The 25,600-nt window shown below is 48.5% G+C and overlaps 1 protein-coding gene across 2 annotated transcripts in view; it reads right to left on the bottom strand.

Moving 5' to 3' along the window:
- Positions 1-24,046, bottom strand: part of nwd2 (NACHT and WD repeat domain containing 2) — a 31,370-nt gene extending 7,324 nt beyond the window's left edge. Inside the window, exons 1-7 of one of the 2 annotated variants that reach the window (XM_040181901.2) lie at positions 23,975-24,046; positions 21,301-21,469; positions 15,422-15,510; positions 9,923-10,039; positions 3,748-3,951; positions 3,141-3,291; positions 1,056-1,645 (exon numbers count right to left, since the gene is read on the bottom strand). In XM_040181901.2, coding sequence (XP_040037835.2) covers positions 1,056-1,645; positions 3,141-3,291; positions 3,748-3,951; positions 9,923-10,039; positions 15,422-15,510; positions 21,301-21,448 — 1,299 coding nt within the window. In that variant the 5' untranslated portion in view covers positions 21,449-21,469; positions 23,975-24,046. Of the gene's footprint in view, positions 1-1,055; positions 1,646-3,140; positions 3,292-3,747; positions 3,952-9,922; positions 10,040-15,421; positions 15,511-21,300; positions 21,470-22,347; positions 22,684-23,974 lie in introns of those variants that run through there. The other variant, XM_040181898.2, reaches the window with a different exon arrangement.
- Positions 24,047-25,600: the final 1,554 nt, after the last annotated feature.

Raw genomic sequence — 25,600 nt, 5'->3', positions numbered from 1 at the left:
AGCATTTCTAAATAAGTATGCACTTAAACAAACACACGAAGGAAAGCCCACAAAACCGTATTAACCTGGAGGGAAATTAAGCGGGACTCCAGCTCTGGCAATATTCTTTAACTGTTCACAATACATTACTGTAACGCTGTTATACTACAGAAGCTCAATTAACAACTAGTTTCATTACATCCTACTGTGGTGAGCTGAGAAAAGAATAAAGCATCTCATAACTCCCTCTGTAATTATCCTCATGTTGTTTTCCATTCAGCACATTCATTAGGGGGTATAGTGTGTCTCTTTTTAGCTTGTCTCATTTTTTTAAAATTGTGAATGAATCCTTTTCTCTATAGACATACAGGTGTTTTTTTTTCCTAAATCTAAACCCGAGTTTTTGCGCTCACCTCCACAATCGCTTGACGACATTTTGAGCTGTGTTCCTTTAGTTCCTCGGTGGACTGGTTTTAACCTCATTGTTTGTTGTAAGTAAAGGTTACAAGTTAGCTTGAGCTCAAAAGTACCAACATAAATGCTCCAGGGTTCAGAATGACCCATCATAGGTCAAGTGGGATTTACACTCTGTGGCCTCCAATGAACACGAACACAGCGAGCGTGCGCGCCAAGGTCACCGAGGTTGAGACGGGTGTTTTAGAGCTGCGTGTTTTGTTGCGTATGGTCTCGGTTGTGGCGTGATCCTAACGTAGCCTGGGCAGCCAGATGGCACACGGCGCAACAACGGCCGGAGAAAAACACACATCTTCGCCGAATCTCGACAGATGCTCACACACACACACACACACACACAGGCAGAAAAAGCAAGCCTGTGAGGTCACATGTGGTCGCTCAGTGCGCACGATCGTGGCCTCGCAGTAAGCCAGAGGGGCGTGCGTGGCAACGTGCCGTCTTTTGGCAGACGGGCAGATGGTCAAGGGAGCGTTTCATCAGAGGAGACGAACGGGCGCACGGACAAGCGAAAGCGCCAACACACTGAGAAAGAAGGGCGAGAGTCTGGCAAAAAAAAAAAGGGGGCGGGAGAAGATAACGGCGTCATTGACATGGTGTCTCACCTGTTTGGCCACCTCGGCTAGCAGCAGCGTCTTCCCGGTGCAAGGTCCCCCGTACACCACCAGGGGGCTCATTCTGCTCCCCTTGGAGGGCGACAGGTACTCCTGCACGTAATCCAGCGACTCGGCCTTGAACTGGTAGAGCTCGGCGTAGCTTTTGCAGAGCGACAGGTGCTGCAGGATCTCGTCGTACAGCGGGTCGGTCTCGGCGCCCAGGTTCTGCTGCACCGTGGCCTGAATGATGTCCACCATGTCCTCGTAGAACTGTTTACACAGGCCCTCCACGTAGTGGCTTTCCACTTCCTGCGAGTAGCCCAGCTTCATGTCGCAGTGGGTGACCGAAGAGTAGACGCGGAGGTTGGAGGCGGCGACCACCGTGGGGATGAACTCGTCCCGCACCTTCAGGAGGCGCTCGTAGGATTCCTGGTTGCGCATGACGCGGTCGTCGCTGACCACGGTGTCCATGTACCGGGTCATCTCGGGGATTTTGGCGAAGCGGTCGAAGTTGGCGATCTTGCGGATGTAGCAGACGCATTTTTTGAGAAAGGCGGGAGTTTGTTTCCCCAGGGCGAAGTCCAATTCGTCCTCCAAGGCTGAAATTGGAGAGGAATAACAGATCAAGACTTCCTCAAACTCTGTAAACACTGGATTTAAAAACTTTATTAAAAAAAAACTCAGCACTGTGCTTTGTGACCTATGAAAGACTTTGAAGATTGTTATGTACAACTTTGAAAGATAAACGTCTCACTGATGTACGTTTCTTTCAGGAGCAACGGAACCGATTTTGGAAGCCTTTGGCCTCCGCTTAGATCGATTGGGCTCCTCTTGGGCTTTTTCTAGAGGGAACGGTCTCCCAAACAACAACAAAGAGCCGGCTGACTGAAATCCTGCCAGCATCTCGTGTGTGGTTGGGCTCACATGGAAGCCTATTAATTAGGTGGGAGCGAGAAAAGTGCAAAATGAAAGTATCAGGAGACGGCAGAACTTCTTGAAGCACTGCTTGAAGCCCAATTATGGTGTATAAAAAGAGACGTTTCCTGTCTTCATGTGAAATGATAAAACTTTTCCTTAATTAGCCTATTGTTTATATGCTGTGCCTGTTCCACCGGAACACAGCCGAGCCTATAAAACAGGGACTTGTCATCGGATTCGGATAACATCTCGCTTGAATCATCCACCACAGTGACGGTCTGTGACACAACACAATCTACCTGATAATTACTGCAATTGATGCATAATAACACATGAGTAAAAAAGGGGGAAAGGGTTTCCTGGAAAAGTATTTTGTCTTTTTCCACCTGTCATCGCAATACACTGTTTGGATTAATTACCGAGAGGAGAAAATAAAACCTGATCAATCGATCGATCGCTGTCATCTGCTGAGGTGAGTCTGACAGATCCAAATTGCATCTCATCCCCTGTGACCAATTTACCGACAAAATGACGACCTACAAAGCGGCCTCACTAATTAAAAACAAAACCTTTGTCCATGTGATTTTTTATCCCCACGAAGGTTGATTTCGAAGAATCAGGATTTTTCTATCAGCAGCCGCTTTCTTTGGTTTCGCGTCAACTATTAGAAAAGGTATGTAATGTAATTGTTGGAGATGTGTGGTGACTTTATACCACATGTACTTATTTTATCTTTCATTATCTGCAATTTATTCATTATTTAATTATGTAATTGTTGGTCTGTGAAAGTCAGAAAAGTGTGAGACTTATGAAAGAAATATCCATGATAATTTTGGAAAATGTTGTAAACTTCTTGTAAGACATTTAGTAGGATTTCATAGAGACTCAAATCCCAAAAATATTCACCTTTGAGAAGCGAGAACCACTGAATTTCTGGCATTTCCGACAATATAAATCACCCTTAAGTAACTCGGTTACATTCATTTAATTCCTTTTATAGTTCAGACAAAGTTGCCTTCATAAAAGGTGTCATTTTGAAATTCTATTATTTGCCTTCAAAGCTTTCCATGAATATAAATAAATAATTTCAGGGCGCCTCCAAACCGGACAGCGGAGCTGACGTCTACTCGAATTGACGTTATTCGAAGATGGAAAAGACGTCGACCGGAGACTCACCAGAGCAAAGGAATTTCTTCGCCTCGGCGCTCTTCATGGTCCCCTTCTCCTGGAGCTGCAGCACCGCCGTGCGGAAGACCCTCTTGATCTCCTCCGACACGTTCCTCCAGGCCTTGTCGTTCTTGGTCTTGGCTGCGCTGCTTGACTCCATCTGCGCGGGACGGCGAGAGAAGACGGCCTGACTTCACCGCTCAAATGTGAACCGAGGGAACGCGCTTATTCAAGTGGCGTGCAGCGGCGAAAGGGGAATATTGATTAGTGTTTAATGTGAGCGACATTCATTTGAAATGAGTGGGTAATGTGGGCTGGATTGCTTTTTGAAGATCTAATCAACCTCTTTACGTGATTCTGAAACGCTCAGGGGATTTAAGATATTTTGAAATTAGGAAACTTGTTTAAGTGGCTGACAATACGAAGCTAATCCAGATCATTTATCCCCACTATAAAGATAAGAAGGTAACAGTTTTATGTCAAATGAACTGAGCTGAAAGAGCTGTCACTCAAGGACTTTGTCATTTGCAAAACAAACAGTAAAGCGCAGGATTTCGGTAATCCATCACCAGAATAACGTGTGGCCAACGCGGTGGCCATGTCAGCCCGGACTCACGGAGTTCTGGTAGTTCTTGAGCATTTGGGCTTTGGGTTTGAGGTAGTATGCGGGTGGCACCGAGTTTTCGTCCCTGCAGTACCACTCTTCCAAGACGTGCGTGTCCAGCCCCGCCTCCACCGCCGCGTCCAAGATCATCTCAAACTCCGCCGACTCCACCTCCCCCGGCACCCGGATGCTGCCGTACTTTTCTCCCACCAGACCCTGGAGCGAGGAAAGGAAGGAAGGAAAGGAAGACATGTTGTATAAACACACGGTTTTAGTGCTCCTTTTTCTTGTTGGACAGGGCGAATAACAGAGGTGATGATGCACACAGTGTGACTTATTTAAGGCAATTTCAGAGCCACGGGTGCAACTGTGGGCCTCCAGCTGCCAATCGGTGGCATCAGGGGGCCGTAGCTGACACGGCGATGCCCCGGCGGCTGACAGCTCTCTCTGGGAGGGAGATGGCTTCACGCCACATGGTACGGTTTAAATACACAAATAGAAAAACACCGGCACGCTGAAGCCAGATAAAGTCGATAAAAAAAAAATGTAAATAAAACGCTTTCTTGCTGATAGCCTGCTGCTATTTAGTTTGCCCTTGAAGCTTCAGCGCCAACTCCGCGACACTGTAATTGCAATTTATTCGGTGGCAAATAGCACATTTGTTCTGAAAATGTTTGGATGACACACTGATTTTAAAAAATACACAGCGTTGGCCAAATTTCCTAATGCTCAGTAATCGTTAGTATGAAGGGAACGAGCAGATGGGACAGTTTTGCATTTAAAAAAAAGAAATGCATGCATTAATTAAAGTGAGGAATGCAGATCTGTGAGAATCAAACAGCGTGAAATTTGATTTAATTGTGCTTCTGTGCTCTTAAAGTAAATGTTGTTTTCGTCACGGCCACTGACATCATCCACCAGAGCTAAAACCAACCAATCACCTCGGCCGGAAACTAGAACACTCAGCTGCATGATTAGACATCATCAAATTAAACAGTGGCCTTTCCATCCCGCTATTATCACCCACTCCACATGGCATACATCGACTGGAAGCCCCAACGAGTGTCCCTCCTCCCCCCCCACCCCCCCCCGCCTGCTATGCAAATAAGCTTGAGTGACAGCCTGAGGACGTGACCGCGGCCGTCCCTCGGCCTGGTCCTTGATATGTGTGTGAATGTATATCAGACACATTGGAAGAGAATGAGAGCAGCGATAGAAATCCCAGACTCCGTGATCTTGACCTGACCCCCCCGCGTGTCGTAATTCACATCACAGTAGAAGTCGCAGGGATGAGTGAGGCACAGTCCAAATGACTGTGAGCTCCGACGAGCAGGAAAACCAGGTTAATGTGAACGCTCGGGGAGGGGAAGGGGGGGACTCCTTCTTCCCTTGGCCTCCGCGGTGGGAACGGACGCAGAGATCAAGCAGAAGCCGATGACGGCATGTGGCTCGGTCTGCAGGAGCGGCTCCCCTCTGGTGCAGTTTTGTGACCGTGTTGCACATATTTGATACGACAGGTTCATTTTGCAGCTATTTTTGGACTTGTTTTTGTTTTTGTGTACAGTATCAGTTGTTCAGGAGGAGGAGGCGGAGGTGTAATGTTGCATTTTGTATCCGAGCCCATCATTCCCAACATGTAAACAGTAAGCTGACCCTCTTCTGTAATGGAACCACGCGTCAAACGTATGTATCCTGCACCCAAGGGTGAAACAACTAAAACATATAAATGTCATTTTGAATCCCCTAAATATTTAAGCATTTGCAATAAAACCAGAGGGTTCAAAGGAAAATTGTACTAGATGACGATAAACGAGCCACTTGTGACTGGAATATTCAAGTGCAGAAGACAACAGAGCTGATTTAAATACAGAACATGAGCCAAGCTGTCAGACAGAAAATACAAAGCAGAGGAAGAAATGAAAGGGATTCCCTCTTGTTACTCTGTGTGTTCCCTTCCTGCCAAAACAAAGAGCTTAATGGATAATTGGGACAAGCTGCTCAGTGTCTCGCGTTGTGATTGACGGGAATGATCACGAGCTAAATTCAAACCTTTATTGTTTCAAGTGACAGGTGCAGCATTCGGAAATTGCATTAAAAGATGAGTTTCATTTTTGTTTTCCCGACCAGAAATGTAGGTTGATTTAACAGCGATGAGTAATAGTTTCGTTTTCTATTCCATACAAAAGGCAGAAGTCAAAAAACGGTGGTTATTTTCCCTGATGCTAAATGCTGTAGGCCATACGTGAAGGTCTAATTTGAGCAAATTAAAATATAAATACGTTATGGGAATATGACCAAACTACAGGTTAGTGCATCCCATTTAAAACCATTAGCAGAGCTAACGATGTGTCATTCTCTGCTTTCAGTAATGAGCTAGCTAGCTAGCCAATAATGCTAACGTGGCTTCTTGAAGTTGCTGTTTCAGGGGGGAGGGTTAGCTAAATATAAATGATTTCCTTTTGAAGCTTACTTGAGTGCATGAGTACACGACTATGAGTATATCACAAACTTGTATTGCTAAGACTCAACTGAGGCCCTGATCCTTGAACCAGCGCGCTGGCCTCCCTGTTTGGACGGCCTGTTACGACTCACGGTGCTGCAGTGATGGATCAATAGAGGATGGAGCCACTGGGCCCGACCACAGCAGAGAGAGAGGGAGAGGGAGGGAGAGGGAGAGGGAGAGGGAGAGGGAGAGAACAGTCGCTCTGCAAGTCTCCGTCAGGTGACCCGGCGGGATGAGCGAGCGGATGAGGGTAAAACCAACTGGTGTTGCCTATGAAAATGATAAAAGGTGAAAGAAAAGGCTAAAAGTGACGATGTTTAGCTTCCAAACGGTATTTCGGGTTTCAGCCCCCCTCCTCCCCCCTCCGCCTCCCTCCTCCCCGTTTTGGTTCCTCATCCTCTGAAAAGGGGGCTTTTGTACTCCGCCTAAGTGCACTCTAGCTGATGAGCCGGATGGGGTGAGGCGTCTTAAGTTATTGTACACAGCTACAGTATGAACCAACAAGTCAAACACTCACGGGGTCGATCAATCAAGGAAACACGCAGTCGACCGTTACCGTATTTGCTGCGTAAGCTTTGGCAACGCGGAGGGAGAGAAAAAAAAAAATGACGACGATCCAAACAGAGAAATATTCGAGGACGTGAACGCTCGCTCACAAAGAAGTGAGTCGAACACTTACTACTAGAAAAAAGAACGATGTTGTTGTCCGATAGCTGATAAAAACCCACGAGCAGCTCTGGGCGACACGTTCAGGTGAACCCAGACAGTAAGTCGCTGTGAGTACCCACGCGGTCGGCATGTGTGTATTAATCCACCTCTACCGTCGGCTCTTTTAGGATATTAATAAAGATTTTACATAATTGAAAAGCTCTTAAAGATTTACATCTTCAGGAACAAATGGGATTGGGCTTGTAAGGGCTGAAGTCAAACCTAGTATTAGGTATGAAGGTTTCTGATAAAACACTACTGTGTCTATCAACGGCACACTTGAAAAGGTCAAATAAGTGTGCTGTGCTGATTTGAAACGAAGCTTTCCAACCGGTCTAATCCTAACATTAGGAGTCTGAGCAGGGACGATTCCCACATGCAGAAAAGTCTTTTGATCGGTTCTTAGCACGGAAATCCACTTCCAGTAAAGGAGGAGAGTCGTGCGCTGTCACCTAAACACTGACACCATGTTGACTGAATGCAGGGGAAGCAGAGAGAAAAGGAGCCCTCCGGTACCCTCAACTATCCTCTTACATGCAGCAAGAGAACAAAGCCGAAGAACTGGATGCTGGTTCCCGATTCCCGTTCCCCTCGAGGCATCGATCGAGTGCTGATGTTTTTTTTGTTTTTTAACGTGAGGGAATTTGAGACTGTTGGAGAGCAGAAGAGCGAAAGAAGAAGAAGAAGATGAAGAAGATGAAGAAGAAGAAAAACAGTCATGGCTCATTGTCATGCTTAATCTCCGGGTCAATGACACCGTCACCATGCCAACCCCTGCGATCGCCATGGAAACCGGCTTTATTGCATCGACAGGTTGGAGAAAAGCCCCCCCCTCGCCCCCCAGGTGTGTGTTTCTGTGTGTGTGTGTGTGTCCAACAACCCGGCCACCTGACATGTGTTCAGCCGTGGCATTTGAAAAAACACTCGCTGCAATTGATTCCTTCAGACCGGCATATTCGCCAAATATATATTACGAACTAAGACAACTCCAAATCTCCATGTTGCATTTTTTTTTATAGTTTCCACATCAAGTGATGCGATCGGGCAGAGATGAGGAGCAGGGATTAGTCGGCTGCCTTGACGTCGACATCGCGCGGAATGATTGCCGCGGGGGAACCAGGAGAGACGTCTTTATGCTGCCAAAACGAGTATAAGGAGGTTTTTAGTTGTTGCACAGATCCTCTTTGGCAGCAAGCAACACACCTACACTACGCGTGCCAATCCTGTTTTCCTGTGTAGTGTCATTGCAACTTCGACTCCCCCAATTCCCCTCCCCTTTCTTCTCCTTCTGCAACAGAAGCCCAGCACACCTCCTCGGCTTCTCTCACACCAATTATCAGTGCGTATGTGTAACGTTTTCCTCCCTCTTTCCTTCCCTTGCTTCCTCCCTGATCCCTGCACGAGATGCTCTTTGAAGCCTCCTCTTTCTGCCATGTGGCTGATTGTTGTGTATCTCGGTCTAGCCGCCCCCCCCCCCCCCCCCCTGTGAAAACAACTAACGGCTCTCTGGAAACGGCCCAGAACTGTCAGAAACGAGAGGATCCGAGTTGCCGATCAAACCACCCAGAAGGCCGCTCCTAGAACCGTGTGTGTGTGTGTGTGTGTGTGTGCGTACCTGAATCTTGCATGCCTCGCATGTCGCATTGCTCGGGGTCGGTCGGGGGGGTTAAAGAGGTGAAATTGCCGCGCCGGCGGGAACGAACAACAGCGCGGTAAACACAAAAAGCCCCCGCGGCACAAAAGCGGCGAGCGCGTCGCTTCTTTTCATCGGGGGGGGGTCTGGCCGTTTCAGTGCGATTTTAGCCCGATCGAGCTTACGCTGCGCCGCCGCAACGTCGCACACAACGTTTCAATGAGCTTCAGAGAGCGTGACAGCAAATCTCACAGAGGACAAAAAAAAAAAAAATTCTAGACTGCTGCGAATATTAGTAGACAACTTTTCAAAGCGCCGGGGGTCAACTCCAAAGTACTTCAGCAATATCAATCAGAAATTCTCCAATTTCTCTGCACCGAGAGCCTTTCAAGCGGTCAACTGTGCTTGTGCACCACGCCGCCTCCATGCTGCTGCTGCTGCTGCTCCCTGACCTTCAAGCCAAGTGTGGGATCATCCCAATGTGTTTGACGTCGCTTCGTGGAACCGCAAACTAAAAAGCTTTTTAAGACCTGGGAATGAGCTGAGAATCGTGAAGCCGAATGTGTTTTGGTGTGAAAACAATGTTTTTGTGATTGTGGAGGGAGGGGGAGAGGCGGTTCGGGCTCCCGTCCTTCCCATAATGCATTATGTCTCCCTGGGTTCTCGCACCTCAATTTCAACCTCCAGAAACTGATCACATCAATAATTCACCATCCATTCCTCATCCTGTCAACCCCCCCCTCCCCTTTCCCCCTACTTCCACCCTTTCTCCGACTTTTTTTTTTACTTAACCTAAAATTATCTGAGGAAGAAGCTCAAATGTCAGCGGTAATTATGCGTCACGCCGCTCTCTGCCCCCTTTGCACAGGTCTTCACACGACTCATTAATACCGGTGTAATTTTAGCTTTGAAATGGACTCTTCTTATTTCCAATATTTCTTCTTGTTTGCTCTCTGGCGAAGACGATGCCGCTTGTTTGATGAAGCTGTTTCCATCTTTTTTTTTATTTTTATCACCCAACCTGTCTGGTACATTGAATGCAAATGATATATTGAAGTGATGAAGTTATTGACATTTCCAGCAGCCACAGAAGCTCAATCAGCATTCGTCAAGAAAAAAGCCGCGAATGTTAGACGAAACAAAAATTGGATTTCGCTCGTATGTAGGGCAGTTTCGACCGGCTATTAGATCTCAAAAACGGCCTCGCTGTCCTCCAGCTTTATCTCGAGGCCACGTAATGAGAGAAAGAGGGGAAACCGAGGCAGACGTTGCATTCAACGGTTTGCTTTTCAGACACACGGCGACGTGTGGAACCACGTGTGCAACCTCGCAGCGATACTTACAACAAAACACGGCCCCGCCGAGGTCTTCAGACACTCCTCCAGGAGTTTCATCCTGATCCGCTGCAGGTCCGGACTGTCCCACTCCTCTGGGTCGGCCCCCCAGTACAGGTCCACCACCTGACCACACACACACACACACACGGGCCAACAAGGGTTACTCGACTTTCCTAAATGTGCACAATAAGTCAATGCAGTGTCAGTGTGGCACAAACAGTTGAGTGACTGATGTCATCACTGAGCCGAGATGCTGGAGGCCCCCTTTGAGTCCCTCAAGTAAAAATACAAATGAGCGCGCCGGCACTGGTCCCATCCATTCCTGCTAGTTTTCCCTGGCGCCGCTCCTTCGCGCTCCGCCGCGCTCCGCCGCACTCGCCCACAGACCCCGGCGAGCTCCGATGAGTCGGGTCTGGCGCGGCGGCTGACACATCCGCAGTGTGGCAGCGAGCAGCAGCGAGCGGCAGCCAGAGGGAGGGTGTGGAACTTGACAGTCTGGGAGATGTTGTCTCACCCGCCTCACCCTCCCTCCCTCCCCCCCTTATTGCTGGAAGCTGCACCTCGGCTCACCTGCTTTGATTGTTGCGCTGCACCTGCCAGCAGCTGTGTTGATGTATTCCCGTGGCAACCGACCCTTTTTATTGCCTCCGCCGCCTCAAACCGAAGCGGCGTCCCGTTAAACGAGCGGGTGATTGCGCGTCGCGTTGAAGATCGAGGGACGAGCGGATGTCCCTACAGAGTCACCTGTCCTTACAGAGACATCTGTCTGTCTATCTGTTAATCCTTCTATGATTGCATAGGAAATTTGCAGCCAATGTAAGTTGCGATATTCAATTTGGAATTATTTCAATCATAAATGATTATTCAGATGATGTAAAACAGCAAAAAAGTCCCCCATTGTTGACACTTAAATGTACGAACCAGGGGCCTTTTTTTTTGCTGTTTTACATCATCTGAATAATCATTTATGATTGTGTTTGTTTGGACAATCTCGCTTGATTAATAACTGAAAAGATCAATTGATTTTTCGGAGGTTTATTTTCCATTTTTAACTGTCACGCACGCACACAAAACGCATTGCTCAGTCACTGCTTATCGGTGTGTGGGTGACTGGGATCGGCGGGGCAGAGGGGTGGGGGGGGGGGGGGGGGGGGGGTAAAATGAGCCACGCAACCCCCCCCCCAGACCTTGATCGTTTTCCACTGGGACTCATGCGATTGGGAGGATGCGAGGTAATTAAAAGCTAAATGAAAACACCTATTATGTGCATGTAAGTGGGAGGGACACACTGATTACACCCCCCCCCCCCCCCACACCCTCTCCCCTCTGCGGCTGCAGCAGAGTATAGATGTATGGGTGAGGGAGAAAAGGGGGAGAAACGAAGTTGAATATTTGGACGGGGGATTTGTAGACGGAAGGAGGCCCGATTGGACGAGGATCCCCTTGGGACCGGCTTTGGCTGGAACTGCTTCACAGTGTCCTCGCGCCTTTTCTCCCTTTTTCGTCTTGTGCTACTCCCCCCCCCTCTCTCATTGGGTCCCCCTCTCCCCCCGAACTCTCCCAGTAAACTGTATGGCAGCTCTTACGTAAGAGCCGAAGCAGCTTCTACTAAGGAGCTTTCTGACGCCCTTGGAAGGCATCGGCGGGTCAAGTGCCGGAGAATTCTATATATATATATATATATATTTTGATTGAATGTTAGATTTTGGGATTATGCCCGAGATGCCGAGGAGGAAAGGGCATGAACGGAGGCGCAGAGGGGAGGAGGGGGAGGACGGAATAACCCCGCAGAGAGAAGGACTCGGGTGAACAAACCCCCACCAGTAAAAATAGATGCGGTGCCAACATAAATATATCTTAAGCTTCCCACTGCAGGCATTTTGTTTCATCCAGAGCATGTAGAAACTCTCTAAGAATGTTGGATGAATTCCGCTTTGTAGAGCTCAAGCAAATTCCAGGGTTTAGCAGCAAATCCGTGGGCAAATATACAATTTCTGCAGCGATGTGAAGTACACCGAGTTTGAAAAATAAAAGCAGACGGGGACAGAACACAGGAAGGGAGTTTAAGCAGCGATCCGATACTTTAGTGTTGGATCTCTTAATGCTGTGCTTGACTTTGCTGTTTTCAGTAGTGGACGAGAGGTTGGCCGAGGGCGCCGATGCCGAGCGCCCAGAGGAGATTCCACATGCACGCTACTTCTGAGAAAAATCCTGCGGAGCTCGGACTCGCCGCTCCGGGCATCGCAGCTCAACCGCGGCACGTTAAGGTCAAGAGCCGGTCAAAGGCGGGAGGGTCAGATGTGGCGTGACGGCGATGAGGTTACCGACGGGGGAGGGGGGTGAGCAGACATTTAATACGCGCGTATCCCTGAATATGCGCCGTCACTCTCTGGCAGGCGCCGGCGTCTGTTGGCAGGCGCTTACCCACCTGATATCAGAACCAAGCGCCACGCCAAAGAGGAACTGAGGACGCGTGCATCCCTTCTGGCAACACAGAGGGTCGACGCTTTGTGTGCGATCTGACTTTAGGTGATATTCGAGGTCCAATGTATCCGTTCCATTCATTGTCTACGGAGCAGCTGCAGATTTAGGGCGTGTTACCGAATAACGTCAGTTAAGACGGAGACCCTCGGGTATCGGAAACGTCAAGTAAAGTGTTCCCATCGATCTTTGGTCGTGTTGCCAGGATACCCGCCAGACTTTTATAGGAAGTGTCAATGCAGATTTAAATCACTGCAGGGACTGTGTTTGTTTTCAAACCGTACCTTGCGTTATATATATTTATATACTCCAATGGGGAACCAGTCCATTCCTTTCATTAATCCCGCTGCCTGCCACTACATCTTTTAGTTGGAATGACTTTTTTTCAGCCGATGAGTCCACTGCAGTCGAGTCGAGAGCGCCGAAGTGTCTCTTAGTCAATCTGGCCTGCGGGTAAAAGAAGGCTGAACTGAACTAAAGCGTCTCGAGGGCGAGAGCTGTGGGTGAAGAATTGTAGGCGGAAGCCACTTGAAAACGAAGGACAACTATTCTGCATTTTTACTACGACTCGTCTCCCAATATACGAACAATGTGATGTTGTTACATTTCTACCTATTTTGTTTTAGATGAAAACACTTTGTCATGATCTCATGTTTATTTTTTTCCGTGCTTATCGGCCCATCGAATGCCATAAATATTTTCTGAATTATCCAGCTGACAATAGATGAGGGAGGGGTGGGGGGGGGGAATATAAGCATCATGGTGACAGTAATGCGAGTGAGTATCTCTCCCGTTGGCTTTACGAGCGCATGCAGCCGAGGCCCCGGAGGCCCTTCATGTTTGATTTTTGATTATCTTTGCCGTGGAGGCCGTCGGCATGTTGATGTGTTTCTGTGGACCGAGCAGAGAGAACAACAGACTCGGAGGTGGAAAGTGGATGGAGATGATGGCCGACCGCCAAAGACGGAACCGACTGAAAAAACAACAAAGAGACACGAGTTGGTCAAAAATGGAAGCGGGAAAACCGACGGAGCGGTATTTAATATGTCACGTGTTATTTCATCTCACAAATATCTCTGGAAACACGATAACAGTTTCTACTAACGGAGACAAAAAGCACATTTACAGGATTTTTTTTCTCGCCAAGCTTCAACATTTTTAAGTGGGTGACACATTCTGAGAGCATTGCGTCTTTTTTGAAAGAGTCCAAATTGACGGACGGATTCCCGCTTTCCAAAAGTTCAAGCATTAAAAAAAAAAAAGCTCTTCTTGAAATGTCACCTCGGCCCTCATTTCGCCTCCCGTCTCGCCGCTCCGTGTTCTAAAAAGACGTCGGGGAGAAAGCCGCACGGCGGGAACGTTGACTGTAATTGCTCGGTCTGACGGACAGACAGTCGGACCACGTTGTTCACGCCGCTGCTTCCAGTAACCTCGGAAAATGTTAATTGTCTGTCTGTCCAATGCCAGGCACCAACCGCCATGTCAGATTCCTTGTATGTCTCAACATGTTTTGGCGATAAACGTTCCTGATATTTGAGACGGGTTTGGATTTGTTTTTGCCGGAAACCTCGTCTCACACCGATTTTTACCTGTGTGTGTTTGGTGTAATGACTTCTAAATGAAACAAAAATAAAGTCAGCATACGAAAAACAAAAAACGGGATTAAGTGTGATCCCGCCTGCTGTGCTCTGACTGAATGAGGACGGAGGCCCCTGGGCTGGATTTGCGCTCTCTTCCCTTCCTCCATCCTTCTCTCCGTCTCCTGCGATCCCTCTCCATCCTCTTAAGGGAGCCTTCTGGGTGGAGTGTTGAGGGACCGAAGAGAATCAGGGTTTTTATCGGCGTGTCAGTGCTGATGTGTGTGTGTGTGTGTGTGTGTACTAGGATGCAGATAAATCGCAAATCAAAGCAAATGATCAATGCAGATTAAAAAAAACGATCTCGGTCGAGAGGACAATGTACATGAACAAAGCGCTGGAAGTATTCTGTGGCTTCAGACAAGGTGCCAACTCTCACTACGCGTGGGTGGGGATGAAACATGTGGGAGGAGTGGGGGGACGGGGGGAGGGGGGGGGGGGGGGTGTAAGTGAGTCATAGTATAAACGCAGCGAGCCGAATAACCAGACGGACACGTGGCCACAGACACTGGCTCCTCTCGCCTCGCGCTCGTCTGTCACACGCAGACATTTGAGCGCCCGGGCGGCGGCTGTCGGGTCTTCCCGTCTGCGAGCCTTTTGACTTGTGTGTGGATGGAGCTACTGGTCGGATGGCGTTCGTATGACAACCGCCGACCCTCCAATCAGGCCGCCATTGAACCCTCCGTCCACCGATAGATTTACACAAAAAACAGGTAAAATGCAGCTGGATTAAATGGACATAATGCACAATGCTCTTTCCTGTACAACCGGTAATGTAACAGCTAATTCCCATTTCCACTGCATCGTGAGCTCTATGAAGGACCGAGGAGTCTTGTTACAAACACCTTGTTTCAATGGTATTTGCGATCCAAACATTCTCAGCATGAAATGAGAATTCGCCCGCGGACCGCGGCTTTGAGAAACCATTCAGGGGTCACTGAAGTCCCTTTTAAGTGCAAGGAAATCACCTCTAATCCTGCCCTGGGAAAAATCTACGGCGAAAAGCCCTCTCCCTGACTCCAGGGCTCCCCAATGCAAATGTTAAACAAAACAATCCCCTGATTGCAATCTTTCTGTGTACAGTGGAGCTGATTTGCAATGCAAATGGTCTCGATCAGTGGAAACCGCAGGGAGAGAAAGTTGCGATTTACGGACGACAACGAGGCTTCCCGCCGCCGTATCCCCGGCTAGATTCGTGCCAGCCTCCGGCGGCGGGAGCCTTATCTTCGCTGGCCTTCTGGCCGCTTGAGGGGGCGGACCCTGCTGCTTTGGGGGCCCTGCGGCCGCCGCCTGAGCCGGGGGGAGTGGATTTGGAGGCGCCAAACAGTAAATATTGGCAAACTTCCGAAAAAACCAGAGAGCAAATTGAAGGACAGATCTCGGTTACCTGGAACTCGATCCCGTAGTTCTCCCTGCAGAAGTCTCGTAGTTTGGGGTAGACGTGCTCTTTCAGTGCGTTCCTCTCTGCCTCTGTGTCTGGAAAGCAAAGGAATAGGACATGTTTCACAATCAGGTACCAACAGGGGGAAATTAGCTTAGCTTAGCTTAGTTTAGCAGAGGGAGCCTTTCTGGCTCTCTTAAAAGGTACTGAATTAAAAAAGCGTTCCTGTTTAATTTCATTGAGAAGAATCCAGAAGCCTCAGACCAGGTTTATGTCATGTTCAGGTCATGTTTTAAAGCAAAAACTAATTTCCACATTCAACGATGGGTGCTTCATTTCGGGGGTTTAATCGGTTGTCAACGTGCAACCCCTTTCTTCACACCCACATCCAAACCGGGGAGGCCTGCAGACGGCGGCCGTCCCGACGCGTGCCGCTGAAGAACGCGGGAGCGAGCGCCCGCGGCTCCTCCTTTGTGTCCCACTTTCTTTCCAGCCCGTCCTGTCCTTTTTCCCCACTGTCTTCCAAAACGGTTTGCCGTGATGGATTTGGACAGGGTAACGGACGGAAACACGCCCGACAAAGAGAGCCTTCTGTGTGACCAAGAAAGCTGCCTTGCGCACACACCCGGCGGCGGCGGGGGAGGGTAGGGGGGGGACGCCTCTCTCACAGCCGCTAAACCGTGTCACGCGCGGCGCGCGCAGAAGAGCCCACATATTCGGTCTGCCGATGTCGCCGGTCTCTCGTCTATCTTTAGCAGGGCTCTGGGCCCCCGACCGCCCGTACGTCCGCCCGCCCGCGGCCGAACTGAGTCCAAATGTCAAATCGGAGCTTCGGGCGGCCCTCGATGGTACGCAGTACGCAGTCACTGTGTGTCACGGCCACGTGGGGCGACGTTTTTTTCCGTTGTTTTGATTGACGCCTGCCTGCCGAAGGGCCGGAAGGTGGTGCGATGCAAATCGGCACGTTGCCGAGCCAAGTGTCTGGCGGCAGAGTCTCTTTTGTGGGATGGTGAGGAGTTATGGCAGCCCGTTTCATGCGTTTGTGTGTGTCTGTTGTGCGCACACCCACATGCAGAGGAACAAAGACGCTGCGATTCGCCCGTCTCCCTCGCTGTGTGTGTCCCTCCCCCCAATTTTCCAATCTGTTTGTTTCAATAGTGCCCACCACTGTGTCTTTTTCCCTTCACATTCGTCCTGTCGGCTCTTTGTTCCGTCTTTCACGCTTCCTTTATAGGAATAAAGGGAAATGTCGGTGCTTTATGTCGCTTCTTACCTTCTATTGTTCGCAATTCAAGGGCAACTGTTAACAGACGATCGTTGCTTATTGGCAACGATCCCAATAAGCTTAACCAAACGCTTCCGTTGCTGCAGCCGCTCCTTCAGGCCTCCGGGTAGCGGTCAGCATCCACCGTCTCATCAACGAGGCTCCGACAAAGCAATCACTGCGCGCTCCTCGAGACGCAACACTCGGTATGCACAACAGCGCAGAGATCTCTGATTAAAAGAGAGGGAGAAGTCAACAAACCGCGTCCCTCCAGAGCAGAGGCGTAAAGAGGCGGTCATTCAAATTGACACGGATGCTACAGTGTGTGTGTGTGAGGTGCTTCAAGGGTGCATACGATTATAGACACAATGTCCTTAGTTAAGGCAAACCTTTTTAACATCCAGACTGGTTATTCATTACTGATATCTGCAACATCCGTTTGCAAGATATTTGTACACTTTCATGCATCAGGGATGTTGTTGGTTCAGATCGTCGGGGTCAGCCGATTCGACCATATTCGTTTACCGGACAATCAGACTCACGTCTGTCCCACGTCTTCTGCTGTTTATACTAGAATAGACTGAACAAATATTGAAGTTATCGAAAAAAGTCTCACTCACTCACTATAGTCTTAACGAATGCACCATCTCATCACTGCATGTTTAATTTTATGCAGTGATGTTGCTCCAAAAAACGTCAGGTTTGTGTGGTTCGCTGTCGCACGGCGCATCCAACCACGTTTCTGCCAACGCCGAAGTCGATACTGAGCGACCTGGAGGACGCTCGAGGCAAACTGACGCTGAGTAAATCAGCTCTGCATTTCCCGAGCGCAGGGAGGCCCTCGTGTTGCATCAACCACCGGATCAAGGTGAGGGAAATCCACCAGAGGTTTTTGTGCCAACATCCACCCTTGGCGTAAAGCTTCCGGCGGGGGGGGGGGCGACTAATTTACAGTAAAGGATGGTGATATGAGACTGGATGCAACGGTGATGAGGACTTCACGGGTTCGCTGCCGGTGAACTAACTTGTATCTGACTGAGTGACCATAGAGCGGGTATACGAGGGACCGGTGCTATACAGATGCACTATGACAAAAATTCATTGGGTAACATCTGTGCTAGCGGCCGTTGCCTTGGGAACAGTATCCAAGCCGGGAACACACAACATGCTTTACAGCCCAATTATAGAAAGGCCAAGACGACTGATTCTCAAGATCGAGGAGACTCCGTAACCATGGACACCTCATGTTATCTTGTAGGGTTGAGATTCAAATCTCTTGCTCGCTTACATCATCTCAAGACCGGTCAGATGGTCCGATCAGCCTGGATTATGGACTGATATTGGCTGTTGTCTCGTTCATTCTCTCTAAACGTCACCCAAAAGGTTGTTTCCAGTGAGACTTTGCAGTTGAAATCATTTCTGTTGCTGCTGACAACATGAAAAGGAATACGGCACGTTTGACATATAACCAAATATGAAGTAGTCTCGGCAATGAGTTTTTTTTTTTTTTTTTACATCAATCTCAAATGAATCAGTAACCAACGAGGTCAATGCAGGGTTGCCAGGTCTGTTTGTATCCTGCAAAATGCGTTTTAATGAAGTTTGAAAGAGACAGCGGCGGACGTTGTCGCATTTCAGGCTTTTGTTGGTTTATAAGCTGATTAAAAAAGTAAAGTAGGATATTTTAAAAATAGCAATTAGCATGCAACTGTGCAATATTACTTTACGACAATCAACAACATAACAGCAGCTCTGTTTGGAGGAATTAACATGAGCAAATATAAACGGCTGGAAGCAGGCGTTTAGAAACAGGTGGGAAGCTTGTGAGTTTAAGCTTTTTTTGTGTGTTTGTCACATCTATTTCATTCTGCCTCACTAGGAACCTCGTAGACGGAAGGTCATGTTGCATTTTCTAATCCCCAGTGTTGCTTTTTGAAGTCATTTTTTGTACATGACGCGGCGGGCTCAGGAAGAAGTGAGGAGAGTTAGTGCTGTATTCCAGGGAGAATGAAAGTGTGAGAGATGTGTTCGATATTAATGTAATTTTGTAAAAAGAAAATGTAATTTTTCATGCAAAAGTTGTTACTTCACAGTTTGGGGAAATTTGTTTTTCAACATTAAAAAAGAGTAACCAGCCAATTAAAACTTTAAAGTCCACAAATAAAGATTATCTGTACGGATGCAACCTTTTAATGGAGCAACACTGTCATGCGCAAAACAGAAAAAAAATCTGTATTTGTTACATATTTTTACTCTTTAAAAGTAACAAAGAATTGTGAGTTTCAAACGTGAGGAAGACGTTGAAAGAAGCATTCAACGGACGTTACTGGTTAGATTTTGCTTCATTCCCAATCTCATTGAACCTCCAAACCCTCCCCAGTAATTGCCCTCGATGTGCACATACAATCAAATTCCCATTAGTTACAAACCGCTAGCACGCCGCACCGGCTTCCTGGAGGCTCATTGTGTTGGTCATAAGCGCGACGTAATCTTTATTCAGGTGTATCTGGGGGGGCTGCTGGCTCTCGTTACCATCCTCCCCTGGTGAGATATCCTCTTTCGATATGCTCCACGAAATGGGGGTTGGTGGGGTTGGACGAGTGTGTGAGGGCAGCTGCTGAAATTGTCAAAAAAAAACGCACGCCGCAGGACGGGGCCGGGCTCTCCCCAAGAAAACCTGGAACTCACTGGCCCCTGAAAAGCAATTTAACAAACCAAAGGCCCCCCTCGACACCCCTCCCACTCTCCCACTGTTCTCTTACAATAAAGAAAAGAGGATGATTAAGGAGAAACCATTGAATTACAGAAGTTTGAGCGAAAAAACCTTCAACACAGACTGAGAAAAGATTTAGTACATTTAGTAAATAGAAAGCGCGGGACTAATCGTACGGGCGAATCGTGGCGTAGCCAGCGGTATCCGTGGTGACAAGCTTCAGCCTTTGGCGGCGGCACGACGGACGCGCCGACCGCTTCACGCGGACCAAGTCCTCGCGCTTCTATCAACTTCCGACAGCTTGCGTAGGAGAAGCCAAAGCCCCGGAGGTGACTTCACAGCGAGGTACTGGAGTCGCACCGATACGCTCGTATGTGTGTGTCCCTACGCGTCGACACACACACACACACACACAATGTTGACAGAGGAGTCATGGTGCACAGTGGACTCACACAAACTACACTGAATAAGTCACCTTCTCTGGTTCGTTGCTGCCACCTGCTTACCAACGAGAGCAGATATTCTGGTTTTTAATTGATCGATAGACACACACACACACACACACACACACACATTCCTGAGCCAAGAACTTGAGCGTTTCATTAACATCATGCAAGGACGACGTAAAGCCACTCCGACTCCTTGTTTAGCTTACATTTTGGCAAACCCTCGCCTCGTCGCTGAGCCGTGTTATCTATTGCTTGTCTGATCTGATCGCTTCATACGTGTGCAGGAAGGGGAATGCTATAAGCCCATGGACAGCCCCCTCTAGTGAACATGTAAAAAAAAAAAATTTAAAAAGAAAAGGTGCAGACATCGGGTCACTCGCACACCGTGCACCACCACAGAATCGTTTGGTGCAACAGAGAAGAAGAGAAAATAAAATGCCAAGAATACCCTGTGATTTGAAGCGGGGGGGATTCATCCGTATTTCAGGGCCACACTGTGTGTGTGTCTGTGTGTGTGTGTGTGTGTGTGTGTGTGTACGGCTTCATTACGAAAAATATGACACTGGATACCAACACCTCGCTTCACTGGAACCAGCAGCTCAGAAACGGCTCTTTTTCGCGGCTCGGGCTGAGACGTGTGTGTCTTTCCGTTTGCACCGGCGGCGTGAAAAGGACCCGGAATAGCCCCCTCCTCCTCTTTCCCCTCCACGTGTGGAATGAGGCGTTGCGTTTGTGTTGTGGCGGGGGGGTTGTTTTTTTTCCCCGTATGACCGACTCAGCTACAGGTGGATAAACATCTGCTGCGGGGGGATAATCTGAGGTCAATTCCTTCTCGTTCAGTGAGGACAATCGACCAAATCAACGCCCCCCCACCCCCCTCCCCCCTCTCCCTCCTTTGTAATACTGCCTGTGCCCTCCTTTGCCCTATACCGTCTCCTCCCATAGCCTACTCCACTTCCCCTGACTTGTTTACTCCAGTTTTACTGAGCCTATTTTTACCCCCTCGCCCAGAGGGTATATTCAAATACAGAGCTGCGACCGGGTGTCTGTCTCACCCCCCCAGCTGCCTTGCACTCTGCTCCCAACCGCACACTCTAAGTCGACAGCGATCCGTTGGCGTGATGGAAGAAATGACGAGTTCATTTTTTCATTTTAGTAAACACTACACCTTAATCATATTTTTAAAAGCCCTAATATGTTATAGCTGCTTATATTATATTATGTTATATTTGTTTTAGGAGTGTTTCTCCATATCTGCCAAAAACGTGTAAGACTGTTATGATCCAACAATATTAATTTCCACAAATACGAATACAAGAATACAACTAAGATGCTCATTTTTTCAGAACAAACAAACCGAGTCTTGTGGAATGTGAAGGTCTGCAGATTGGTGCGTTTAGCAAGGAGGGGGGGTGGGGAGCGTTGGGGAGGGGAAAAGGAGGGTAAAACACTGCCTTACCGTCCGGGTTGGCGCAGATGAAGACCCGGACGCTGCGGCCGGTGGGGACGTGGTGCGGCAGGGCGTTGATGTTGCCGCTGATGGCCGCCTTGCGCAGCGCCGACTCCCGCGGGCAGGGCTGCCTGCTCCCCACTCCCGACGGCCACATGGGGGGCGACTTCCAGCGTGGCTGCACACACACACACACACACGCACAGAAGGGTTCAACGTTAGCGCGGCAGGGGGCGCACATGGCCAGACGTGTATGCGCTTAAGCGCATGGTCCTTTCACACACACACACACACACACACACACACACACACACACATTATGGCAGACGCACGGGCTTGCATACTTTGGGCACATTTACTCCCATGAACTTAATTATGGGGATATTTTACTGCTGGCTCAAAGGTTACAGGACCATGCCATACTATTAACGCCCGTGACACACACACACACACGCTCGCAAATAAGTTTGTATGAATATGTCAAATCTTCTGTAAAACACAGACATGACGTTGACTGTGACTCTCGCCGCGTTCGTGTGACAGGAATATAATAATAGGATATTACGCACAGCCTACTACCGTCATGGTGCATGCGTAATTCGTATGTCCTTGGATGCATTCGTGAATGTTCAAGCCACTGTGGGACAAACAAATACCAACAATGCACGAGACGAAGCACAACTGGAACACACGGGCAAGGCAAGCATCGGTCGTATTCCCACCCCAGGGAGAAAAAAAAGATGCCCGAATAACCGCAAAGATTCGGTTATTCCGCCAGGAGGAGGAGACGTCAAGTCGCTGGTTTCCCCGTAGTTGGTCTATCCTGAAAGACGGAAAACCTCCAACAACAACAACAAAAGACAACAAAAAGCGAAGTAGGTGATGGGGGGGAGCTGGGTCGTCCACTACTGAACACTACAGGAAATCCTATGAAATCAGGCAACTATCAAATCACGGAGGCACCGCATCCACGGAGGAGAGAGAGAGAGAGAGAGGACTTGAGTAATAGTGATGCTGGAGACGGGCACAAGACACAGGACACTTCTGGTTGCTCACATTCATTCGCTTCATTTCGAGGCTTCCCAAAGTATCCGGGCGCGGAGGAGGGTGAAAGGAGGATAAAAACGCCCATCAGAGTCTCTGCGGCCGGGAGGCGACGCCGGGGGACGGTGAGACGGACGCCGTGGGTCGGAGGGCTCCCCTTGGCATCCTGCTGTCTCCGCGAGCCGACCGAGCTCTGGCAGAGAGGCGGAGGGTGCGTGAAGCGCGGCGACGCCAGAGCGCGAACGCCGGATGGCAGTTTTCAAAATAAAAGCCCTGCGTCTTGGGCGCAGAGATCGCTACGCCCGTGCGCCCCGTACTCCAGCAGCACGCACATGCTTCACGTGTTTTGATTATTTTGAACCCAGTTATTTTACTCTTTACTCTTTACTATGTGACTCACCTCGCGTTTCCCGGGAATTTGGGGTCTTTTACGCTGAAGGCTAACCGCGCAGTTCTGGTCCGGCTCTGTCTCTGTCAGTGAGGATTGACGCAGGAGCTCTGGTGCTCATCATCACATCTGTCTCCCAGGCTGCTTCCTCTGTAGTGGACCGATTGGTGCTGACCCGGTGCCTTATCCGAACCGGACCGGAGCGCAGAGTCAGCAGCGTGGTACCGTAAAATGACGCTGCCGTGGTTACCGAAAGCGGAGCGTAACGGTTTGCGACGTTACCGAATGTTTGTTTTTTTAATCGCACTGATTTAACCGCGAATAAAAGTTAATCACATAAAAGTTAAATCAGCATTTTTTTTCTCTCTCGTTTTATTTTCACCCAAACATCGTACAAACTGCCCATTTCCTTTCATGACACCTTGACCTGATCAATATAATTATCCCCCCCACCCAAAAAGCAAAGCATACAATCACAATTAATATCCTGAGGCGCTTTATGAGAGTTTATGACTAGATACAATTACTTAATTTACGTAAAATGAAGTGTGGTGTGTAATTAATTTTTGGTTACCTGAGCGCCATTTCGCCCTACATTTGGGGTAAGGGGGAGGAGTTTAGATGGATTGCTTTATCGATAAATGAACCTCTAATCTGCAGCCTCTGGTTATTTGTGCTGGAAGTTTAAGTGCATTGTATTCGTACTAAACAGAATTAATTACTGTGCTGTTCTTGTGAGGGGGGGGGGGGTGTCTGATGAAGTCTGTTGCCTGAAAGCTTATAAAATGCACATTGTCCCTTGTGTATATTTCATTTCATATCTTACTGACTTTCAGAGGCTTATATTGATTGTCTTTACCAGCCTCATCTCTCATCTTTCCACTCATCAAAATCTTAAATGATGAATACAAAATACGGACTTTGATTTGAAAAACCCAAACATTTTCAAATCATCCTTGGAATCTTTTTTATGATAGTAAATAATGTTGGGGGCTTTTTTGTAACTAAGAAACACTTAATCTCAGACAAATGCAATAAACAACCAATCTAGCTGATATTTCTCATTACAGCCAGTGACCCTTTCGTACACACTATGCGTAATGACAATAAAATATATAATTACTGAATCAATCCTGGCATATTATTTCAAAGCCCATAGATGAAAACATTGCTAACCCTATTGACCGTAGGCGTCCAATTTAAGAAAGTTTTCGCGAAAGACTAAGAAATAATAGGCGCTAGACGACTTACCGTTGTGCTGCGGGTCTCGGGGAGGATTCTCGGGCTCTGCAGGCTCAAAACGACTCACTAAATGCAGCCTGCGGGGCCGCCGCTCGCTCCAGAACAAAACTCCACAGTCCGGAAAAGCTCACGTAGAGCGGCGGGGGCCTCGTTCCCTGCAGTGTAATGACCTTTCTTTGCCTGATTGGTCCCCCCTCTCACATAATCCCCAGTCAGTTAATCATGAGTGCACCTGCACTGGATTAATGCACCGCGGTCCTACCAAAGGAGGAAATTGCTTATTGGTATCATGAGACGTGAAAAGGTGTAGATGTAGCCGCTGCTAAAGACGTCTTGCCCATGTGAAACCAGCTCACGGGGCCTTAAAACCAAAAACAATGGTATAAACTGGCATGTTCCAGGGTCCCTGTGCAGCATCCCTGAATCATTTAGCATCTCTCCCCAGTTTAGTGCACCCATGTGTGAGTAAACACCTTTGGGTGAGTGTTGGCGCGTGTGTGTGTGTGTGCATTCAACTATGTTTACAGCCGTTGCAAGTTGTCGGTAATATCGGCTCGTTCATTTGCTCTTTTTCCCGTCCCCCCCCCCCCCCCCCCCCCCGAACCCTGGACCACTCCGAGCCAATCTGAGTCACCGCGGTTACAAGAAGCGATGAGTCACTTGGCAGACACACAGGCACAACGGACAGACACCAGCTTTTCTCCTGGCAAACGTCCACATGCACACGTTTGACGCACGCAAAGGCACCAGCTTCACAAATGGCCGATGGCTTTTTTTCCCCTCCTTTTTCTGCCAAACAGCTAGATAGGAATGGGGGGGATGTCTATACCCATGGGTATGGCAACATTAAGGTGAGCTGACTCGCATATTGCCATATGCGTGGTGTGAAGTTTTAAGTCTTTGGCAGGAAATATTCACTGGGGCAAAGTTCGGATCATGCATTAAGGGAACACAAAGTCAGTTTGAGCTGAAATGTAGCGCCAAAACAAAAGGGATTGTCAACATGATTAGGATGCATCCTCTGGGGAACAGGAATATCTCCAATTCTTGTCACGATCATGCTTGGCTGTTGCTGTTTTCTGAGTCTTGAGTGAGGGCGGGGCAGGTATCCTGGGGCAGAGGCTGGATCACTCCTGCCATCAACCCTCGTCTGAACGCCCTTCTTAAGTGATCTGCAGTGTTCGCCAGATTATCTTGCTTCTAGAGTGGTAATACGGCTTCCACTTATCGCTTCTGAGAGAAGCTGTTTCCAGAGTTTTGACATTTCGCCTTTTGTCTCCTCGAGCTTACCTCCCGTTGCTGGAATCGGCTACATGTTCGGAGCCTTCACCGGCTTCCGTTTCGCCCCCTGCCTGCTCGCCCCACCACGGACTCTAGCCTCAGCATACAGCCAGCACCCTCCTCTCCTATCTGGACTCCCCTCTACTACAGTAAGAACTACCAACCTCAACAGTGGATTCATCATTACTTTTTCAACCCTTCTAACCCTGCTATCTTTTGGGGGGAGGTGCTATTATCCCAATATACATGGCAGTGAATAAATCGAATCATTGGCCGAAAGCGTGTCATATACGATAGGTGGCGCTGTTTTCATTACAACTAGTTGTGATGCAGCCATTTCCGCTTGACCGCTTC

This window comes from Gasterosteus aculeatus, chromosome 7, assembly GCF_964276395.1.
Source record: "Gasterosteus aculeatus chromosome 7, fGasAcu3.hap1.1, whole genome shotgun sequence".
In the NCBI taxonomy this organism is placed as follows: Eukaryota; Metazoa; Chordata; class Actinopteri; order Perciformes; family Gasterosteidae; genus Gasterosteus; species Gasterosteus aculeatus.
Note: the sequence above shows the minus strand (reverse complement) of the source record. Positions and strands in the feature narration are given on the sequence as shown.